This window comes from Mesoplodon densirostris, chromosome 2 (assembly GCF_025265405.1).
Source record: "Mesoplodon densirostris isolate mMesDen1 chromosome 2, mMesDen1 primary haplotype, whole genome shotgun sequence".
Lineage (NCBI taxonomy): Eukaryota > Metazoa > Chordata > Mammalia > Artiodactyla > Ziphiidae > Mesoplodon > Mesoplodon densirostris.
Window position 1 is genome coordinate 29508173 of NC_082662.1, and position 17695 is coordinate 29525867.

Genomic DNA, 17695 nt, shown 5'->3' on the forward strand with positions numbered 1-17695 from the left:
AACAAGGATCTTTAGTACAATGTTTAATATAAGTAATGAGTGCAGACCTTCATGCCTCTTCCCAATTTTAGGGAAGTATTCAGCCTTACAATATTGAGTATGATGTTACCTATATGTTTCTCATAGATGACCTCTACAAGTTCAGGAAGTTCTCTTCTATTTCTAATTGCTCAGAGTGTTTTTGATTGTGTTTTGAACTTTGTCAGGTGATCTCTTGAGATGATCATCTGGTTTTTCTTTTCTGAGTCTTTTAAAGTGGTGAAATACATTAATTTTTTAAATTATAAACTAACCTTTCATTTATGGGATGAACACTACTTTCTTTTGATGTTTTTATTCTTCTATATGTTGCTGGATTCAGTTTGCTAATATTTGTTAAGGTTTTAAGTGTCTCAGTTTAAAAGAGCTATTGATCTGTTTTCTAGTGATGACTTTATCTGGCCTTGCTGTCAGGATAATAGTAACGTAAGTGAGTTAGTGTTCCTCCTCTTCTATTTTCTGAAATACAGTTTATATAATTACTTTAATTCTTGGGTAGACTTCAACAGTGAAGCCATCTGGGTCTGGATTATTTCTTATGGGAAAGTTTTAAAATATGAATTGAATTTCTCTAGCTACTTAGGTTATCTATTTCTTCTAGAGCAAGCTTTGTTAGTTTGTGTCTTTCAAGAAATTTGTTCAATTTATCTAAGCTGTCTAGTTTATTGTCATAATGATGTTCACAGTTTTCTCTTATTATTCTTTTTATATGTGTGGGGTCAGGTGTTGATAATTTGTGTCTTTTTTCTTTTATCCCTGATCATTCTAGCTAGAGAATTATCAGGTTTTTTTAACCTTCTAAAAGTATCAGCTCTTCATTTTATTGATTTTTCCTTTATCTTTTTTTTTTTGATTTTTGCTCTTATTTTGATTATTTCCTTACTTTGGGTTTTAATGAAGCCTTTTTTCTAGTTTCTTAACAGAGGCTAGATTATTGATTTTAGGCTTCTTTCACTTCTCATAGAAGCATTTTAATACTGTAAATGCCCTTATAAGCACTGCTTTAGCACTATTACATAAAGTTTGATACGTTTTGTTTTCATTTTTACTTAAGTTCAAAATATTCTCTAATTGTATTTGTGGTTTCTTAACACGTGTTTTTTTTTTTTCCTTTTTGCGGTATGTGGGCCTCTCACTGTTGTGGCCTCTCCCGTTGCGGAGCACAGGCTCCGGACGCGCAGGCCCAGAGGCCATGGCTCACGGGCCCAGCCGCTCCGCGGCATATGGGATCCTCCCAGACCGGGGCACAAACCCGTATCCCCTGCATCGGCAGGCGGACTCTCAACCACTGCGCCACCAGGGAGGCCCAACACGTGTTTTTTAATTTCTAAGTTTTAAGGATTTTTCTAACATTATTTCATTACCGATTTCTGGCTGAATTCCATTGTAGTTAGAGAATTTATTAAGGCTTCTTTTAGAGCCATCTATTCGTACGTTCCATTAAATAGACCTGAGTGGTAATAACTATTATTCATACCTCATTGGGTGGGTCCAGCTTCCGGAATATAGTAAATACTCAAATGTTAGTGATTATTAAAATATTACCTTCTACACTTCCATTTTCTCTTTTTTTCTTTTCTCATATGGATTGGATTAGATGACTTCTAAAGCTCTTTCTAGCTCTAAGAACTCTGAATCTTTGGGATCTAATACTAAATTGCATTTTCTGTAAATTTATGCCCATTCTGTCTTTGAGAATCCCGATTGTTAAAGCTCTGAAACTAAATTTTATATTCTGTAAATTTTTGGAATTCTTACAGGGACGGAAGAAGTCTATAGTGTCTGTGGAGCCCAGGAGTCTTATTCAAGGAGCCTTTCAAGGGTGCTCAGTGTCTGGGATGACGCTGAAATACATGTATGGGGTAAATGCCTGGAAGAACTGGGTTCAGTGGAAAAATGCCAAGGAAGAGCAGGGGGATCTGAAATGTGGTAAATACATGGCATGAATTTGTGTCTCGATTTAGGGGGTGGGAGGAATACAGATAAAGTTATAACTCTACTCAAAAGGGATAAATAGTAGGTCAGAAATCCCATAAAACTTTGATTTTGGCTTTACTTAATTTTTTTCCCCATCTTTATTTATTCTCATTAATTTTTCTTTCTTTGTCAGGAGTTGAACATGCCTCATCTAGCCCATGTTCTGACCCTTTAGGAAGTGCTCAAGACCATGCACTCTCTCAAGAATCTTCAGAGCCAGGCTGTAGAGGTAAAACTTCTCTCCTTGTGATCTGAATTGCTTATAATATTATTGTTGATTTTAAATTTATAAATGGAATATTTAAAATTATTTAAAATTTGAAGTTTATGTTTAAAAAGAGAAATTAATATCTACTCCCAATTTTAAAGAGCTTGTTATAAAGGTAAGGTTGTATCTTCTGATCATGAGTTTCTTATGCAAATATAAGGAGTTTTGTTTCTTTTCCTAACACTATGCAAGTAACTCAAATCTGTCTTCTTGAGCCCTATATTTGTAGAATAACCAGTGTGGAACCCAGTGTAACACTTTTTTGTTGTTGTTGTTGTTAAGAAGAATACCTGGAAAAGCCTTGCTGTTACTGTAGGAATTTTTCCTATCAAGGAGCTGTATATGATTGACCATGTTTGCAGGTTTCATTTTTGGCGCCAAGAACTTTGGAACCCAATAAACAGTTCAAACAGAGCAACACTGTATAATTTTAGAACCCTAATCATTAGCTTTCTTTTTTCCCTGGTTGTTCTATTCTAAACTTTGTTTTCAGTTTGTATTTTGCCTTTTTATTATCTGTGTTGTATATAAGATACTTATACAATCTTTGTGGGATGAGATGGGGCAGGAATGAATGAGTATGTCCTTGTAACTAGATTTTTTTGTCCCTTTCCAACTATATCTTCTCTCTAATACCTGGGTGATTGCATGCACTCTTGGCTTTGCCTCAGTCTACCCTCATTATTGGAGCAGTTAGTTGCTGCTGTGGTCTGTGACTGACTCATTGAGTTCCCACAGATCAAGTATAATCTCTCTGCTCCAGAGTGATATAAATATACTCCTGTTATGGGGGTTTACTATGCCTTTCACCTTCCAGTTTGAGCCACAACATTTCTAAGAAAGAAGGAAGGGTAGGGACTTCCTTGGTGGTCCAGTAGTTAAGACTCCGTTCTCCCAAAGCAGGGGGCACAGGTTCAGTCCCCTGTTGGGGAACTAAGATCCTGCACGCTGCACAGCGTGGCCAAAAAATAAACAAACGAAACAGTGGATATGTAAGTCAACTGTACTTCAATTTAAAAAAATAAAAATTTAAAAAAGAAAGAAAAAAGGAGGGGTAGTGAAAATGGAGAAGTAATATTGTATTAGACCACCAAGCCTAAATGCAATAACCACAGGGGATGCCTACTCATTTCAGCTACTCATTCATCCAAAAAAATACTTACTGAATATACCTGTTATGTATCAGGCATGGTTGTAGGCACTCAGGTGAAAAGATAAGACATGGTCCTTGCCCTCATGAATCACCTATTTCAATTTGCAAAACCAACTCAGGGGAGCTCAAGTGTATCTTTGGAGACATGCAGTGTTTTCTAAATGCAGAAAAGCAATAACTAGAAAGAGTGTTTCAACTCATCCCACAGTGTGGACCAGTCTGTTGAAGTAAGATCTCTACAAGTCAAATTAGATAACTCTCCTGCCTAAAACTAATTCAGTTCTTAGTTGTCTTCAAACTCTTAATGTAATATATGAGGCTTACCATGATCTGCCCCCATCTGCCCTCTTTTCTTTTCTGCTGTTCACCTGAGTCCCCTGAACCTTTTCACTTTTGTGGCTGAGCACATACTATATTTTCTGGCATTTTCAAAGGCATGAAGTTATATGTTATTTGAAGTGTTCCTTATTCAAATAAATATGACTTTAAAGAAAGTTAAACAGCATTCTTTTTTGCAGATATCTCCAGAGCCTTTAATATGTTAAAAAAACATTGTGAATTCTTTAGAGGCAGGTATAATATACTGCTGTTTTCCAAATTTATCAGATCTTAGAAACCCAGTTTTCTTGAGCTCTCACATGATTAGTATTTTGTGGAGTATACTTCGGGAAATCTTTTTATATCCTCAAATTGGAATTCTTTATCCACTTGTTTAATTTTTCTCCACCTTTCACATCCCCCAGAATCTAACATGACCCTTCCCTGTCTATTAGATGGCCCTTATTTTTTTCATAGAATTTTATTTAGATAAAACCCCTGTCATAGCACCCTATTATGTCATATATACTTCATTGTCTTTATTTCTTTACCTAAAAAAGCCTTGAGATCAGGATCTGTCTTTAATCCATGTATTCACCAGTGTACACCACAATACCTGGGGCAGTGTAATCAGTGTTTATTCAGTGAATTGAGTAATGTTATTATTTTTCTATAAGTTAGTATTTCAGATGTTTTCTACCTTTCCACAGTCCGCTCTATCAAGCTGAAGGAAGATATTCTGTCCTGCACTTTTGCTGAGTTGAGTTTAGGCTTATGCCAGTTTATTCAAGAAGTGCGGAGACCAAATGGTGAAAAGTATGATCCAGACAGTATCTTATACTTGTGCCTTGGAATTCAGCAGGTATGAAATTCAGTAATTGTTACGAAATCTATTGCATTTTTAATAATTCTGATAGAACTTGTGAATTAAGCTGAAAAATTATAGTGTATATTGTTTGTTTGGTATTGCTCGTATACTCTCTTCTTAATGAACTACTGACCCTGATTTAAAAGTCTTGGTCATATAAGCCTTTTATAAGTTAAACTGAGACTGTTAGAATAAGAGAAATTGAGGTTGGTGCATTTTATTGGTAAATGCACAAAAAAGGCATAAATAGCAGTTCACAAAAGAAGTGACATAGGTGATTTGACATAGGTAACAGGAGACATCCTTGTCAAAAATCGTTTGACTAAATATGCATGTGTTTATTTTGGACTCTCAGTTTTTAATACATTGGTTTATGGCTATTCTTATGGCAGTACTCACTATTTTGATTACTATAGGTTTGTAGTAAGTTTTGAAATTGGGAAATGTGATTCCTCAAGATTCTTTTGGCTATCAAGGTTCCTTGCAATTTCATGTCAATTTTAGGATCAACTTTTCCATTTCTTCAAAAAATAAAAACTAAACCATTGGGATTTTGATAGGATTGTATTGAATCTATAGATTGCTTTGGGGAATATTGCTGTTTGAACAATTTTGTCTTTAGATCCATGAGTACAAGATGTTTTTCCTAGGTGTTCTTTAATTTCAGCAGTTTTATGTAGTTTTAAGTGTGTAAATCACATACCTCTTTTGTTAAATTTATTCTTAAGTATTTTATTCTATCTGATGCTGTCGTAAATGGAATTTTCTTAATTTTCTCTTTGGATAGTTTATTACAACTGATTTTGTGTTGCTTATTACTCTGCAGCTTTACTAAGTTCATTTACTAGCTCTAATAACTAGTTTTTTTATAGACTCTTTAGAATTTTCTATATATAGGTTTATGTCACTGCATATAGAGATGGTTTTCCTTCTTCCTTTCCTATTTCAGTACTTTTTATTTCTCTTTCTCGCCTGATTACTCTGGCTAGGATTTCCTGTACAATGTTCAGTAGAAGTGGCATTTTTATCTTGTTTCTGATCTAAGGGGGAAGTGATTTTTTTTAAACCCATGTATTTTATAGGTACTCATATTTGAGTAAATGTACAAAACTCAATTCTGTGTATTCATAAAGGAAATTTTTTTTAAGATTGAAATAACTCCTGACTGTTAACAGTAGTTGTGTTTGTGTAGTGAGTTTGAGTGTATCTTTCTTCCACCTTTTCTGTATTTTAAACTCTTTCCATAATTAGGATATAATATTTTTAAGTTGTGAAAATAACTTTATTAAAATAAAGAAGAAAATGAAGAATACTTTTCAACAACAAAACTGTAATCTGGCAATACGATCATAAATTGCCTTTGAAGAGGCCTATAAAAATGCATGTTGAAATGGTGTGTAATTTTTATTAGCCGGAATAAATTTAAGTGGAAATAAAAATTTACTACAAGTCATACATAGATCAAAAAGCAGGAAACCAAGATAGCCATAGATAAATAAGTTTAAAATACCCGATCTTAAAAACACTAGGGGCTTCCCTGGTGGCACAGTGGTTGAGAGTCCGCCTGCCGATGCAGGGGACACGGGTTCATGCCCCAGTCTGGGAAGATCCCACATGCCACAGAGCGGCTGGGCCCGTGAGCCATGGCCACTGAGCCTGCGCGTCCGGAGCCTGTGCTCCGCAACGGGAGAGGCCACAACAGTGAGAGACCCGTGTACCACACACACACACAAAAAAAACACTGAAAGATTTTTAGCATATAATTATGCTACTTTGTGTTATTCTCTTGTTCTGTTCATTGTATTTCTCTGAAGTGGTTGAATCTGACCTGACCTGCACCGTCAAAATACTTAACAGTAATTTACTCAAGCTGTTGCGTGTTTCCCATTCTGTGATGTGATTCTTTTTTTGGGGGGGGGGGTGCTGCATTGGGTCTTTTTTTTGTTGCTGTGCACGGGCTTTCTCTAGTTGTGGTGAGTGGGGACTAGTCTTCATTGCGGTGTGTGGGCTTCTCATTGTGGTGGCTTCTCGTTGCGGAGCACAGGCTTTAGGCACATGGACTCAGTAGTTGTGACTCACAGGCTCAGTAGTTGCGGCACACGGGCTTAGTTGCTCTGCAGCATGTGGGATCTTCCCGGACCAGGGCTTGAACCCATGTCCCCTGCATTGGCAGGTGGATTCTTAACCACTGTGCCACCAGGGAAGGCCATGTGATATGATTCTTGATGGTTATAATTAGCATACTTTTAAGTCGTATAATTAGACTTGAACTTTTTGAAGGCTGGATTGTGAGGCAGAAAGTTAGTTGAGAGCTGTGGTTAGAAGCTTCCAAATAAATAGTTTTAAATTTTGGATAGCCTCAGGTTATCTGACACTAGATAACTATATTATTTGCAGGAAGTCATCTTATAACTAGGCTAAAAAACAAACAGAAACTGCTAAGAGCACACCTCAGACACTGAGAATTAGAAAAATGATTTGAGAAATTTGAATTAGGACCAATTTTTAGTATATCAGTTTTATTAACTAACTAAAAGGTACTTAACTTATTATAAATATTTTATACCATTCATGTTTTTAAAAGGAAATAGAAAACTTTAGTTTACAAGCTCAGTGCCCAAGATAATGTTAATTCATGTGAAAAGGATCTTTAGCTTAAATTCTGGTGTTTTAACTGTATCCTTAAAATGGTTCACAGTATTGTAAGGACAAAAACTAAGGGTAAACTATATTCCTAAAAATATTATTTTTAAAAACTTGTGGGTTTTTTTGTATCAACGTATATGTTTCCATTTTTTTCTCTTGTAGTACCTGTTTGAAAATGGTAGAATAGATAACATTTTTACTGAGCCCTATTCCAGATTTATGATTGAACTTACCAAACTCTTGAAAATATGGGAACCTACAATACTTCCTAATGGTAGGATGATTATATTTTGATTCTTTTCATGATACGCCTTCTTAAATTGCTTGTTTTGTGATTCTTTTTATAAATTGTTCGTTTTATATTTGTCTTCATTTATAACATATTTGGACTTTTGAGGAGAAAGTCTTTGGTTTATTATCAATTATTTTAGTAAAACTATACCTTCCATACAGTACATGAATAGATACTAACTATTGAATATAAGAAACAACTGAAGGTTACATTTACTTTTTAGAAACCATTTTTGATCTGGTAGTTTTGGTAAAGTTGTACATGGTATCAGTAGCTGGCACATATGCTACTTTTAGACTCTGTTAGCAGTGGACCTTTTTCAGTAGTTTATAAAAAGTACCCTGAACTGGTTGTTAAAGAGAGTTAAGTCTTCATCCTTGAATTGTCTGTGACCATATGTCTTTGGACAAGTCCCTAATTCACTCCTGGTCTCATGCTCCTTGGCTATGAATGGAGAGGTTGAATGTGATGCCCAGAAATGTGTGCCCTTTCTGTTGGGCTACAGGGCACCTTTGAAGCATTATGAGCAATGTGGTGGCATGATGCATTTAGCATTCAAAGAGGGGGCTAGAGACATAGATTTGCAAGTAATAAATCTGTGTTCATGGATAGTCTTCCAGGAATAGAATGCAGAAGCAGCAACAAAGAGGATTGGGGAGAGAACGTTAGGAAAGACCTGTGTTTAAGGGGTATCATGAGGAAGGTGCATTTAAAAGTATACTTATTTTAATTTTTCTGACCTCTGCTTTTCAAGAAAAATCCAGATAAGTTATCGTGAAGGAATTGTTCTTAATATAAATTTAAAATAAGAAGAGATAGAAGGGAGAGAGGGAGCTATCTGCCCTCTAAAGATACTAGACAAATAAAACTGAACCAGTTAACAGTAAATAGAATGATCTCAAACAGGAGTCTGCAAACTGCAGTTCATGGGCCAGATCAGGCCTGCTGCCTGTTTCTGTATAGTACATGAGCTAAAAATATTTTTTACATTTCTAAATAGTTGGGAAACAAATGAAAAATATTTTGTGGCATGTGAAAATTGAATGAAATTCAAATTTGTTTCTTTAAATAAATTTTACAAATAGCCACACCTATTTGTTTATGTATTGTCTACACTTCCTTATCTTTTACAACAACAAAGTTGTTTTCAAAGCCCTTATGGCCCACAGTGCTTATAATATGTTTACGATCTGGCTCTTCACAGAAAAAGTTTACCAACCCCTGGTCTAAAATAACAGTAGATTAAAACTGTTTCAGGGGAGTGCTCACAATGTCTGCTTCAGTGGAATCATCTGCCCTTTTCTTTACAGTGCTTTTTCTATTTTTCTGTATGAGGAAGAGGGAGGAAGAGAGGAACAGTCTTTTCCTTAGTATCTTCCTGTCTGAGGATTAGAGAAATTACTTAGTCCCATTTAGCAGGAGCTTAGTACTGTTTCTTTTTCCCCTTTCTTCTGTTTAGGTTACATGTTCTCTCGCATTGAAGAAGAGCATTTGTGGGAGTGCAAACAGCTGGGCGCTTACTCACCAATCGTCCTCTTGAACACCCTCCTTTTCTTCAATACCAAATACTTTCAACTAAAGAATGTTACTGAGCACTTGAAGCTTTCCTTTGCCCATGTGATGAGACGGACCAGGACTCTGAAGTACAGTACCAAGATGACATATCTGAGGTTCTTCCCACCTTCACAAAAGCAGGAGACAGAACCAGGTGTGTGGTGCAGTTTTTAAGATTTCTTTCTTTCATTCTTTTTTAAATTGAAGTATAGTTGATGTACAATATTATGTTAGTTTCAGGTGTGCAACATAGAGACTTGACATTTAAATACATTATGAAATGATCACCATGATAAGTCTAGTAACTGTCTGTCTCCGTACAAAGTTATTCCAATATTATTGGCCATATTCCTTATGCTGTATGTTACCTCCTTGTGCCTTATCTTATAACTGGAAGTTTGTTCCTCTTAATCCCTTTCACCTGTTTTGCCCATCCCCCACCCCTCTTCCCTCTGGCAACCACCAATTTGTTCTCTGTAGCTGTGAGTCTGTTTCTGTTTTGTTTGTTCATTTGTTTTATTTTTTATATTCTACATATAGGTGAAATCATACGGTATTTTTCTTTTTCTCACTGACTTATTTCACTTAGCATAACACCCTCTGTTGTCACAAATGGCAAGATTTCATTCTTTTTTATAGCTGAGTGAATTAATCCATTCTTTTGATGGATACTTCCATATTTTGGCTATAATCAATAATGCTGCAGTGGACATAGGGGTGCATACATATCTTTTTGAATTAGTGTTTTTGTTTTCTTTGGGTAAAAAATACCCAGAAGTGGAATTGCTGGATCATATGGTAGTTCTGTGTTTAATTTTTGAGGAAGCTCCATACTGTTTTTTACAGTGGCTGCACCAGTTTACATTCCCACCAACAGTGCATGAGTGTTCGTTCCCCTTTTTACACATCTCGCCAACACTTGATGTCTCTTGTCCCTTTCATTGCAGTCATTCTGACAAGTGTGAGGCATTGTCTCATTGTGGTTTTGACTTGTATTTCCCTGATGACTAGTGATGTGGAGCATCTTTCCGTGTGTCTGTTGGCAATCTGTATGTTCCTTTTGGGAATGGCTATTCAGATCCTCTGCCCATTTTTTAATTGCATCTTTTGTTTGTTTGTTTTTTGGATATTGAGTTCTCTGAGTTCTTTATACATTTTGGATATTAACCCCTTTCCAGATATATAATTTGCAAATATCCTCTCCCATTCAGTAGGTTGCCTTTTCATTTTGTTAAGGGTTTCCTTTGCTATGCAAAATCTTTTTAGTTTGATATGGTCCCATTTGGTTTTTTTTGCTTTGGTTGTCTTTACCTGAGGAGACAGATCCAAACAAATATTATTAAAACTGATGTCAAAGTTTCCTGCCTGTGTTTTCTTCTAGGACTTTTATGGTTTCAGTTCTTAACGTTTAAGTCTTTAATCCGTTTTGAGTTTAATTTTGTATATGATGTGAAAAAAGTGGTCCAGTTTCATTCTTTTCCATGTAGCTGTCCAGTTTTCTCAACTCCATTTATTGAAGAGTCTGTCCTTTCCCCATTGTATGTTCTTGCTTCCTTTGTCATACGTTAATTGGCCATATAAGCATGGGTTTATGTCTGGGCAAGCTATTCTGTTCCATTGATCTGTGTGTTTGTTTTTGTGCCACTGTCATACTGTTTTGATTACTATGGCTTTGTGGTATGCAGTTGACCCTTAAACAATACGTAGGTTGGGCCACCAACCCTACTCACAGTCCAAAATCCGCATATAATTTTACAGTCAGCCCTCCTTATCCACAGTTTCACATCTGCAGATTCAAACAGCCATGATTGTATAGTACTGTAGTATCTAATTATTGAAAAAAATCCATGTATAAGTGGATCCACATTGTTCAAACTTGTGTTGTTTAAGGGTCAACTGTAGTTTGAAGTCAGGGAGTGTGAACCTCCAGCTTTGTTCTTCTTACTCAAGATAGCTTTGGCTATTTGGGGTCTTCTGTGATTCCATATAAATTTTAGGAGTATCTGCTCTATTTTTGTGAAAAATGCCACTGGTATTTTGATAGCATTGCACTGAATCTGTAGGTTATTTTAGGATGGACATTTTAACACTATTAATTCTTTCAATCCATGAGCATGGTGTATCTTTCCATTTATTTGTGTTGTCTTTGATTTCTTTCATCAGTGTCTTACAGTTTTTAAAGTACAGGTCTTTCACCTCTGGTTAAATTTATTCCTAGGTATTTTATTATTTTTGATGCAATTGTAAATGGAATTATTTTCTTAATTTCTCTTTCTGATAGATCATCATGAGTGTATAGAAATGCAAGAGATTTCTGCATATTTTGTATCCTGTAAAATGTATTTACTGAATTTATTTATTCTGATAGTTTTTTGGTAGTGTCTTTAGAATATTCTGTATACAGTATCATGTCATCTGCAGATGGTGGTGGTTTTACTTCATCCTTTCCAGTTTGGATTTTTAAAATTTCCTCTTCTTATCTGATTGCCATGGCTAGGACTTCTAATACTATGTTGAATGAAAGTGGCAAGAGTGGGCATCCTTGTCTTATTCCCAATCTTAGAGGAAATAGTTTCAGCTTTTCACCATTGAGTATGATGTTAGCTGTGAGTTTGTCATACATGACATTTATTATGTTGCGGTATATTCCCTCTGTAGCCACTTTGTTGAGAGTTTTTATCAGAAATGGATGTTGAATTTTTTCAAAAGCTTTTTCTGCATCTATTGAGATGATCTTGTGCTTTGTATCCTTCATTTTCTTAATGTGGTATATCATGTTGATTTGTGAATATTGATCTATCCTTGCATCCCTGGGATAAATCCCACTTGCTCATGGTATACGATCCTTTTAATGTATTGTTGAATTCAGTTTGCTGATATCTTGTTGAGGATTTTTGCATTTGTGTTTATCAGTGATATTGGCCTGTAATTTTATTTCTTTGGTGTCTTTGTCTGGTTTTGGTGTCATGCTGGCCTTGTAGAATGAGTTTGGAAGAGTTCCTTTCTCTTCTATGTTTTGGAATAGCTTGAGACAGATAGGTATTAACTCTTCTTTAAATGTTTGGTAGAATTCATCTGTAAAGCCATCTGGTTCCAGACTTTTGTTTGTTGGGAGTTTTACTGATAGGGATTACTGATTCAGTTTCATTATTGGTAATTGGTCTGTTCATGTTTTCTATTTCTTGCCTGATTTAGTCTTGAAAGATAGTATGTTTCTAGGAATTTATCCATTTCCTCTCGGTTGTCCAATCTGTTGGCATATAGTTGTTCATAGTAATCTCTTATGATCTGTTGTATTTCTGTGGTGTCAATTGTAACTTCTGTTTCATTTTTCATTTTACTTATTTGGGCCCTCTCTTTTTTTTTCTTGATGAATCTGGCTAAAGGTTTGTCAGTTTTGTTCATCTCTTCAAAGGACAGGCCCTTTTCTATTGTTTTTTTTGTTTGTTTGTTTAGTCTCTGTTTCATTTATTTTCATTTCGATCTTTATCATTTCCTTCCTTCTGCTCATTTCGGGTTTTGGTTGTTCTTTTTCTAGTTCCTTTAGGTGTAAGGTTAGATTATTTGAGATTTTTCTTGTTTCCTAAGGTAGACCTATATTGCTATTAATTTCTCTCTTAGAACTGTTTTTGCTGCATCCCATAGATTTTGTCTCAAAGTATGTTTTGATTTCCTCTTTGATTTCTTCAGTGATCCATTGGTTGTTTAGTAGTGTGTTATTTAGACTCCACATATTTGTTTTTGCCAGTGGTTTTCTTTTAGTTGATTTCTAGTCTGGTATAGTTGTGGTTAGGAAAGGTGCTTAATATGATTTCAGTTTTCTTAAACTTATTGAGATTTGTAGCCTAACATGTGGTCTATCCTGGAGAATGTTCCATGTGTACTTGAAAAGAATGTTATGCTATTTTGGGGTGGAATGTACTATTTATTAAGTCCATCTGGTCAAATGTGTCATTTAAGGCCAATGTTTCCTTATTTATTTTGTGTTTGGATGATCTGTTCATTGATGTAAGTGGAGTGTTAAAGTCCCCTACTGTTAGTGTGTTACTGTCACTTACTTATGTCTCATTATTTGCTTTATATATTTAGGTGCTCCTGTGTAGGATGCATACATATATACAAGTGTTTCTTCTTATTGTTGGACTGATCCCTTTATCATTATGCAGTGTCCTTTATCATTATGCATTCAATTATGCAGTGTCCTTCTTTGACTCTTTGTTTTAAAGTCTGTTTCGTCTCATATGAGTATTGCCACCCCAGCTGTCTTTTCGTTTCCATTTGCATGGAATATCTTTTTCTATCCCCTTGCTTTCAGTCTGTGTGTTTTCTTTAGATCTGAAGTGAGTCTCTGGTAGGCAGCAGCATATATATGGATCTTATTTTGGTATCCAGTCAGCCACCCTGTGTCTTTAGATTGCAGCATTTAGTCTATTTACATGTAAAGTAATTACTGATAGGTATGTACTTATTACCATTTTGTTCATTGTTTTCTGGTTGGTTGTATTGTTCTTGTCTGTTTCTTTTTCTCTTGCTCTATTCCCTTGCGATTTGATGGCTTTTTAGTGTTATGTTTGTATTCTTTTTTCTTTCTCATGTGTATATCTTTTTTTTTTTTTTGCGGTACGCGGACCTCTCACTGTTGTGTCCTCTCCCGTTGCGGAGCACAGGCTCCAGACACGCAGGCTCAGCGGCCATGGCTCACGGGCCCAGCCGCTCCGCGGCATGTGGGATCCTCCCGGACTGGGGCACGAACCCGTGTCCCCTGCATCGGCAGGCAGATTCTCAACCACTGTGCCACCAGGGAAGCCCTCGTGTGTATATCTATTATTGGGTTTTGGTTTGTTGTTATCATAAGGCCGTTATATAACAACTTATGTATATAACAGTCTATTTTAAGTTGATGGTTGCTTAAGTTTGAGTGCATTCTAAAAGTACTACATTTTTACTCCCCCCCTCACCTTTTATGTTTTTGACATACTTTACTTTTTAAAAATTTTGTATATTCTTTAATAATTATAGATATGATCTTACTACTTTTTTAATCTTCATACTAGGTACATAGGTGGTTGATTCACTACCTTTACTATATGTTTGCCTTTACATTGAGATTTTTTTTCTTCCATAATTTTCATATTTCTAGTTATGGCCTTTTCTTATGTTTAAAGAAGTCCCTTGAACGTTTATTGTAAGGTCAGTTTAGTAATGATAAACTCTTTTAGTTTCTGCTTCTCTGGGAAACTTTATTTCTCCTTTAATTCTGAATGATAATCTTGACAGATAGAGTAGTCTTGGTTGTAAATTTTTTCCTTTCAGCATTTTGAACATCTCATGCCATTCCCTTCTGGCCTGTAAAGTTTCTGCTGAAAAGCCAGCTGATGGTCTTATGCAGGCTCCCCTATATGTAACTAATTGTTTTTCTCTCTCTATCTTTAACTTTTGACATTTTAATTATAATGTATCTTGGTGTGGGTTTCTTTGGGTTCATCTTGTTTGGGACTCTCTGTTTCCTGAAATTGGATGACTTCTCCAGGTTAGTCAAGTTTTCAGTCATTTTTTTCTTCAAATAAATTTTCTGTTTCTTTTTCTCTCCTCCTTCTGGAGTCCTTGTAATGCAAATGTTAGTATGCTTGATGTTGTCCCCAGAGGTAAGCTATGCTCAGTTTTTTTTTCCCTTTTGCTGTTCCAGTGGGGTGATTTCTACCACTCTTTCTTCCAGGTCACTGATGCATTCTTCTGCTTCATCTAATCTGCTGTTGATTCTCTCTAGTGGACTTTTTCATTTCAGTCGTTGTATTCTTTATCTCTGATTGGTTCTTTTTTATTTTCTTTATCTCTTCGTTGAAGGTCTCACAGTGGTCTTCCATTCTTCTCCTGAATTCGGTTAATATCTTTATGACCATTATTTTGAACTCTTTATCTGGTAGATTGTCTATCTTTGTTTTGTTTAGTTCTTTTTTTTTTTTTTTTTTTGAGGTTTTTGTCTTGTTCTTTCCTTTGGAACAATTCCTTTGCCTCCTCAGTTTTCCTAGCTCTCTGTGTTTGTTTCTATGTACTAGATAGATCAGCTACATCTCCCATTTTTAAAAGCATGGCTTTATGTAAAAGGTATCCTATGAGGTCCAGTAGCACAAGGCTGCATGCACCCCGCTGTTGTGGCTGGGCCATGATGGCTGCGGGTGTGCTAGTGTGCAGGGCTGGCCCCTGACACAGCTGGCTATAATGCCCAGCTGTGACTTGCAGGTACTCTGGTGTGCGGGGCCATCTCCTAGGGTGGGAGCTGCTTTTGGAGGGGCTCCCAGTACCAGCTGAGGGAGCCTGCTGGGAGTGGCAGGATGGTGGGATGCTTTGGGCTCTAGTGCTTGCTGAAGCCATCTGCTGAGTATGATAGCGTAGGGAGTTGCTTTGGAGGAGTGCCAACTGGGGTGGATCTACAGGTGGACCTGGGGTGAGATGTGGAGAGTCATAAATGGTGCCCACCAGCACTGTACCAGCTAGGTGTAGAAGGTGAACAAAAAATCCTTGTGTTGCCCAGTGGCTACATAACCAGAGAAAATTACAAAAGATCCCTGACTCTCCTACACCCAGCATAAAATCAGTCAATGAATCTCCTTTACGTATGACCCAGGTATTTTTCAAACCACTGCCTCTGCAATGGGACTTGGAGCAAGAGCGTTTTTGCATGTGCCCTTTAGAGTGGAGTTTCAGTTTCTTACAGCCCTCTGGACATAAGTCCCACTGGTTTTCAAAGCCAGTTGTTATGGGGGTTTGTCTTTCTGGTGATGGCTCCCCCGAGGCTGGGGAGCTTAGTGGGGTTTGGACCCTTTGCTCCTCAGAAGGACCTCTACAGTTGTGATCTCCTCCCTGCTTGTGGATCCCTGTGCCAGAGGTATGGATCCTGGCCAGATACCATCTCCACCCCTCCTACCCATCTTAATGAGGATTTTCTTTTCATCCTTTAGTTGTGGAAAATCTTTTCTGCCAGTCTTCAGGTCTTTCTCAGGGATGGTTCCTCTATGTGTAGTTGTAATTTTGGTGTGTTCATGGAAGATGAGCCCAGGATCTTCCTACTCTGCCATCTTGTCCCCCTCTTGTAAGGTTGCTATTTGAAGTCTTATTAATATTAAATAGACACATTACAGAAGGGTAATTGCAAATTCTAGACATGGAAGAGTGTCTAGTGAAGCATTTAACATTTAAATGCTTTTCTTTATTGTCAGGGCCAGGTTAAAGGCTCAACTCAAAATTAGAGGAATCACTTCTATTGGTTTTTTTTTTTTTTTTTTTTTTGCTGTGCTGCGTGGCTTGTAGGATCTTAGTTCCCAGACCAGGGATCAAACCTGTGCCCCCTGCAGTGGAAGCACAGAGTCTTAACCATTGGACCGACAGGGAAGTCCTGTTTTATTGGCTTTTACATTAGAAATTCTGATTTAATTGGTCTATAGCCCAGATAATCTGCATTTTAAAACGTGGCAGGGAATTTAAATACAAAGCCAAGGTTGGGAATCACTGATTTAGAGGCAACAGATAGGTCAATTCCTAGTTAAAAGGAACTTGCTTAACTTTTATATCTACTGTTTCTAAAACTTTTTTTTTTGACCAGAGTGCTCCATCTTAGCTAACATCAAAATATGAAGGAACTTAAACCTGACCTAGAGTATATTGCCTTCATACACAGTAGAATAATATCAGCAGTGACTGTTTTATTAGAAGGTTTATGGTCTTGCATTCCAGAAACAGCCTATTAAGTAATAGTTTGTTTTTAATGTTTAAAAAATTAATGTTGTTATTATGCAACTAGAAATTACATTTATTAATTTTGAAGAAAATTGTAAGTTCTAAAATTCCCCAAATCAAGCTGTTACTTCCTTGGGAAAAGAGTGGAGTATATGTTTTCAATGTGAGAATTTTAAATTACTGAAACTAAAATCTATAAAGAATAATTGTGATGTTCATCGTTGTGTTAACTTTTTTCTCAGTTGCTCCTTTACTTTAGAAAATACTAAGATTATCTTGCTTTTTCACCATGTGTCCATGTCCTCTTTCCTTTATTGTGTTCATATATAGCCCACTTTATGCTCTTAATTGATGTTAATTCAGGGAAACAGAGGCAAGGAGGCAACATTTCCCTGTTTTCTGATTAGGTGCTTTACCAGATTGGTAATAAATTTAGCTTCTTTTTCTGAATGAGCAGCTAGCAAATTATTTAGGTAGTCTCTAAATGGAAAACTGGATGACTTTTGTTTAAGTCATAACTAATACAGGAAGATGGGGAAAGTTCTGGATCAGTTGTTAAAAGTATCTATAAGAAAAAAAGAAGAAAACCTTTTTCCTCAGGTTTTCAGATCCACTTAATACTCTCTTGAAAATTGAATGGAGAAAGTGGGAAAGAAACAGCCTACCTTCCACGTCTTCACCCTGGCTTCTTCTTTTTTTTTTTTTTTTTTCCAGTACCGGAGCCTCTCACTGTTGTGGCCTCTCCCGTTGTGGAGCACAGGCTCCAGATGCACAGGCTCAGCGGCCATGGCTCACGGGCCCAGCCACTCCACGGCATGTGGAATCTTCCCGGACTGGGGCACAAAC

At 36.5% G+C, this 17695-nt stretch overlaps 1 protein-coding gene across 8 annotated transcripts in view; it reads left to right on the forward strand.

Moving 5' to 3' along the window:
- Nucleotides 1-17695, forward strand: part of ZMYM4 (zinc finger MYM-type containing 4) — a 188087-nt gene that overhangs the window by 166573 nt on the left and 3819 nt on the right. For all 8 annotated transcript variants that reach the window (XM_060089466.1, XM_060089460.1, XM_060089461.1 and 5 more), the window contains 5 exons: nucleotides 1800-1968; nucleotides 2150-2245; nucleotides 4466-4617; nucleotides 7432-7543; nucleotides 9021-9269. In XM_060089466.1, coding sequence (XP_059945449.1) covers nucleotides 1800-1968; nucleotides 2150-2245; nucleotides 4466-4617; nucleotides 7432-7543; nucleotides 9021-9269 — 778 coding nt within the window. The remainder of the gene's footprint in view (nucleotides 1-1799; nucleotides 1969-2149; nucleotides 2246-4465; nucleotides 4618-7431; nucleotides 7544-9020; nucleotides 9270-17695) is intronic.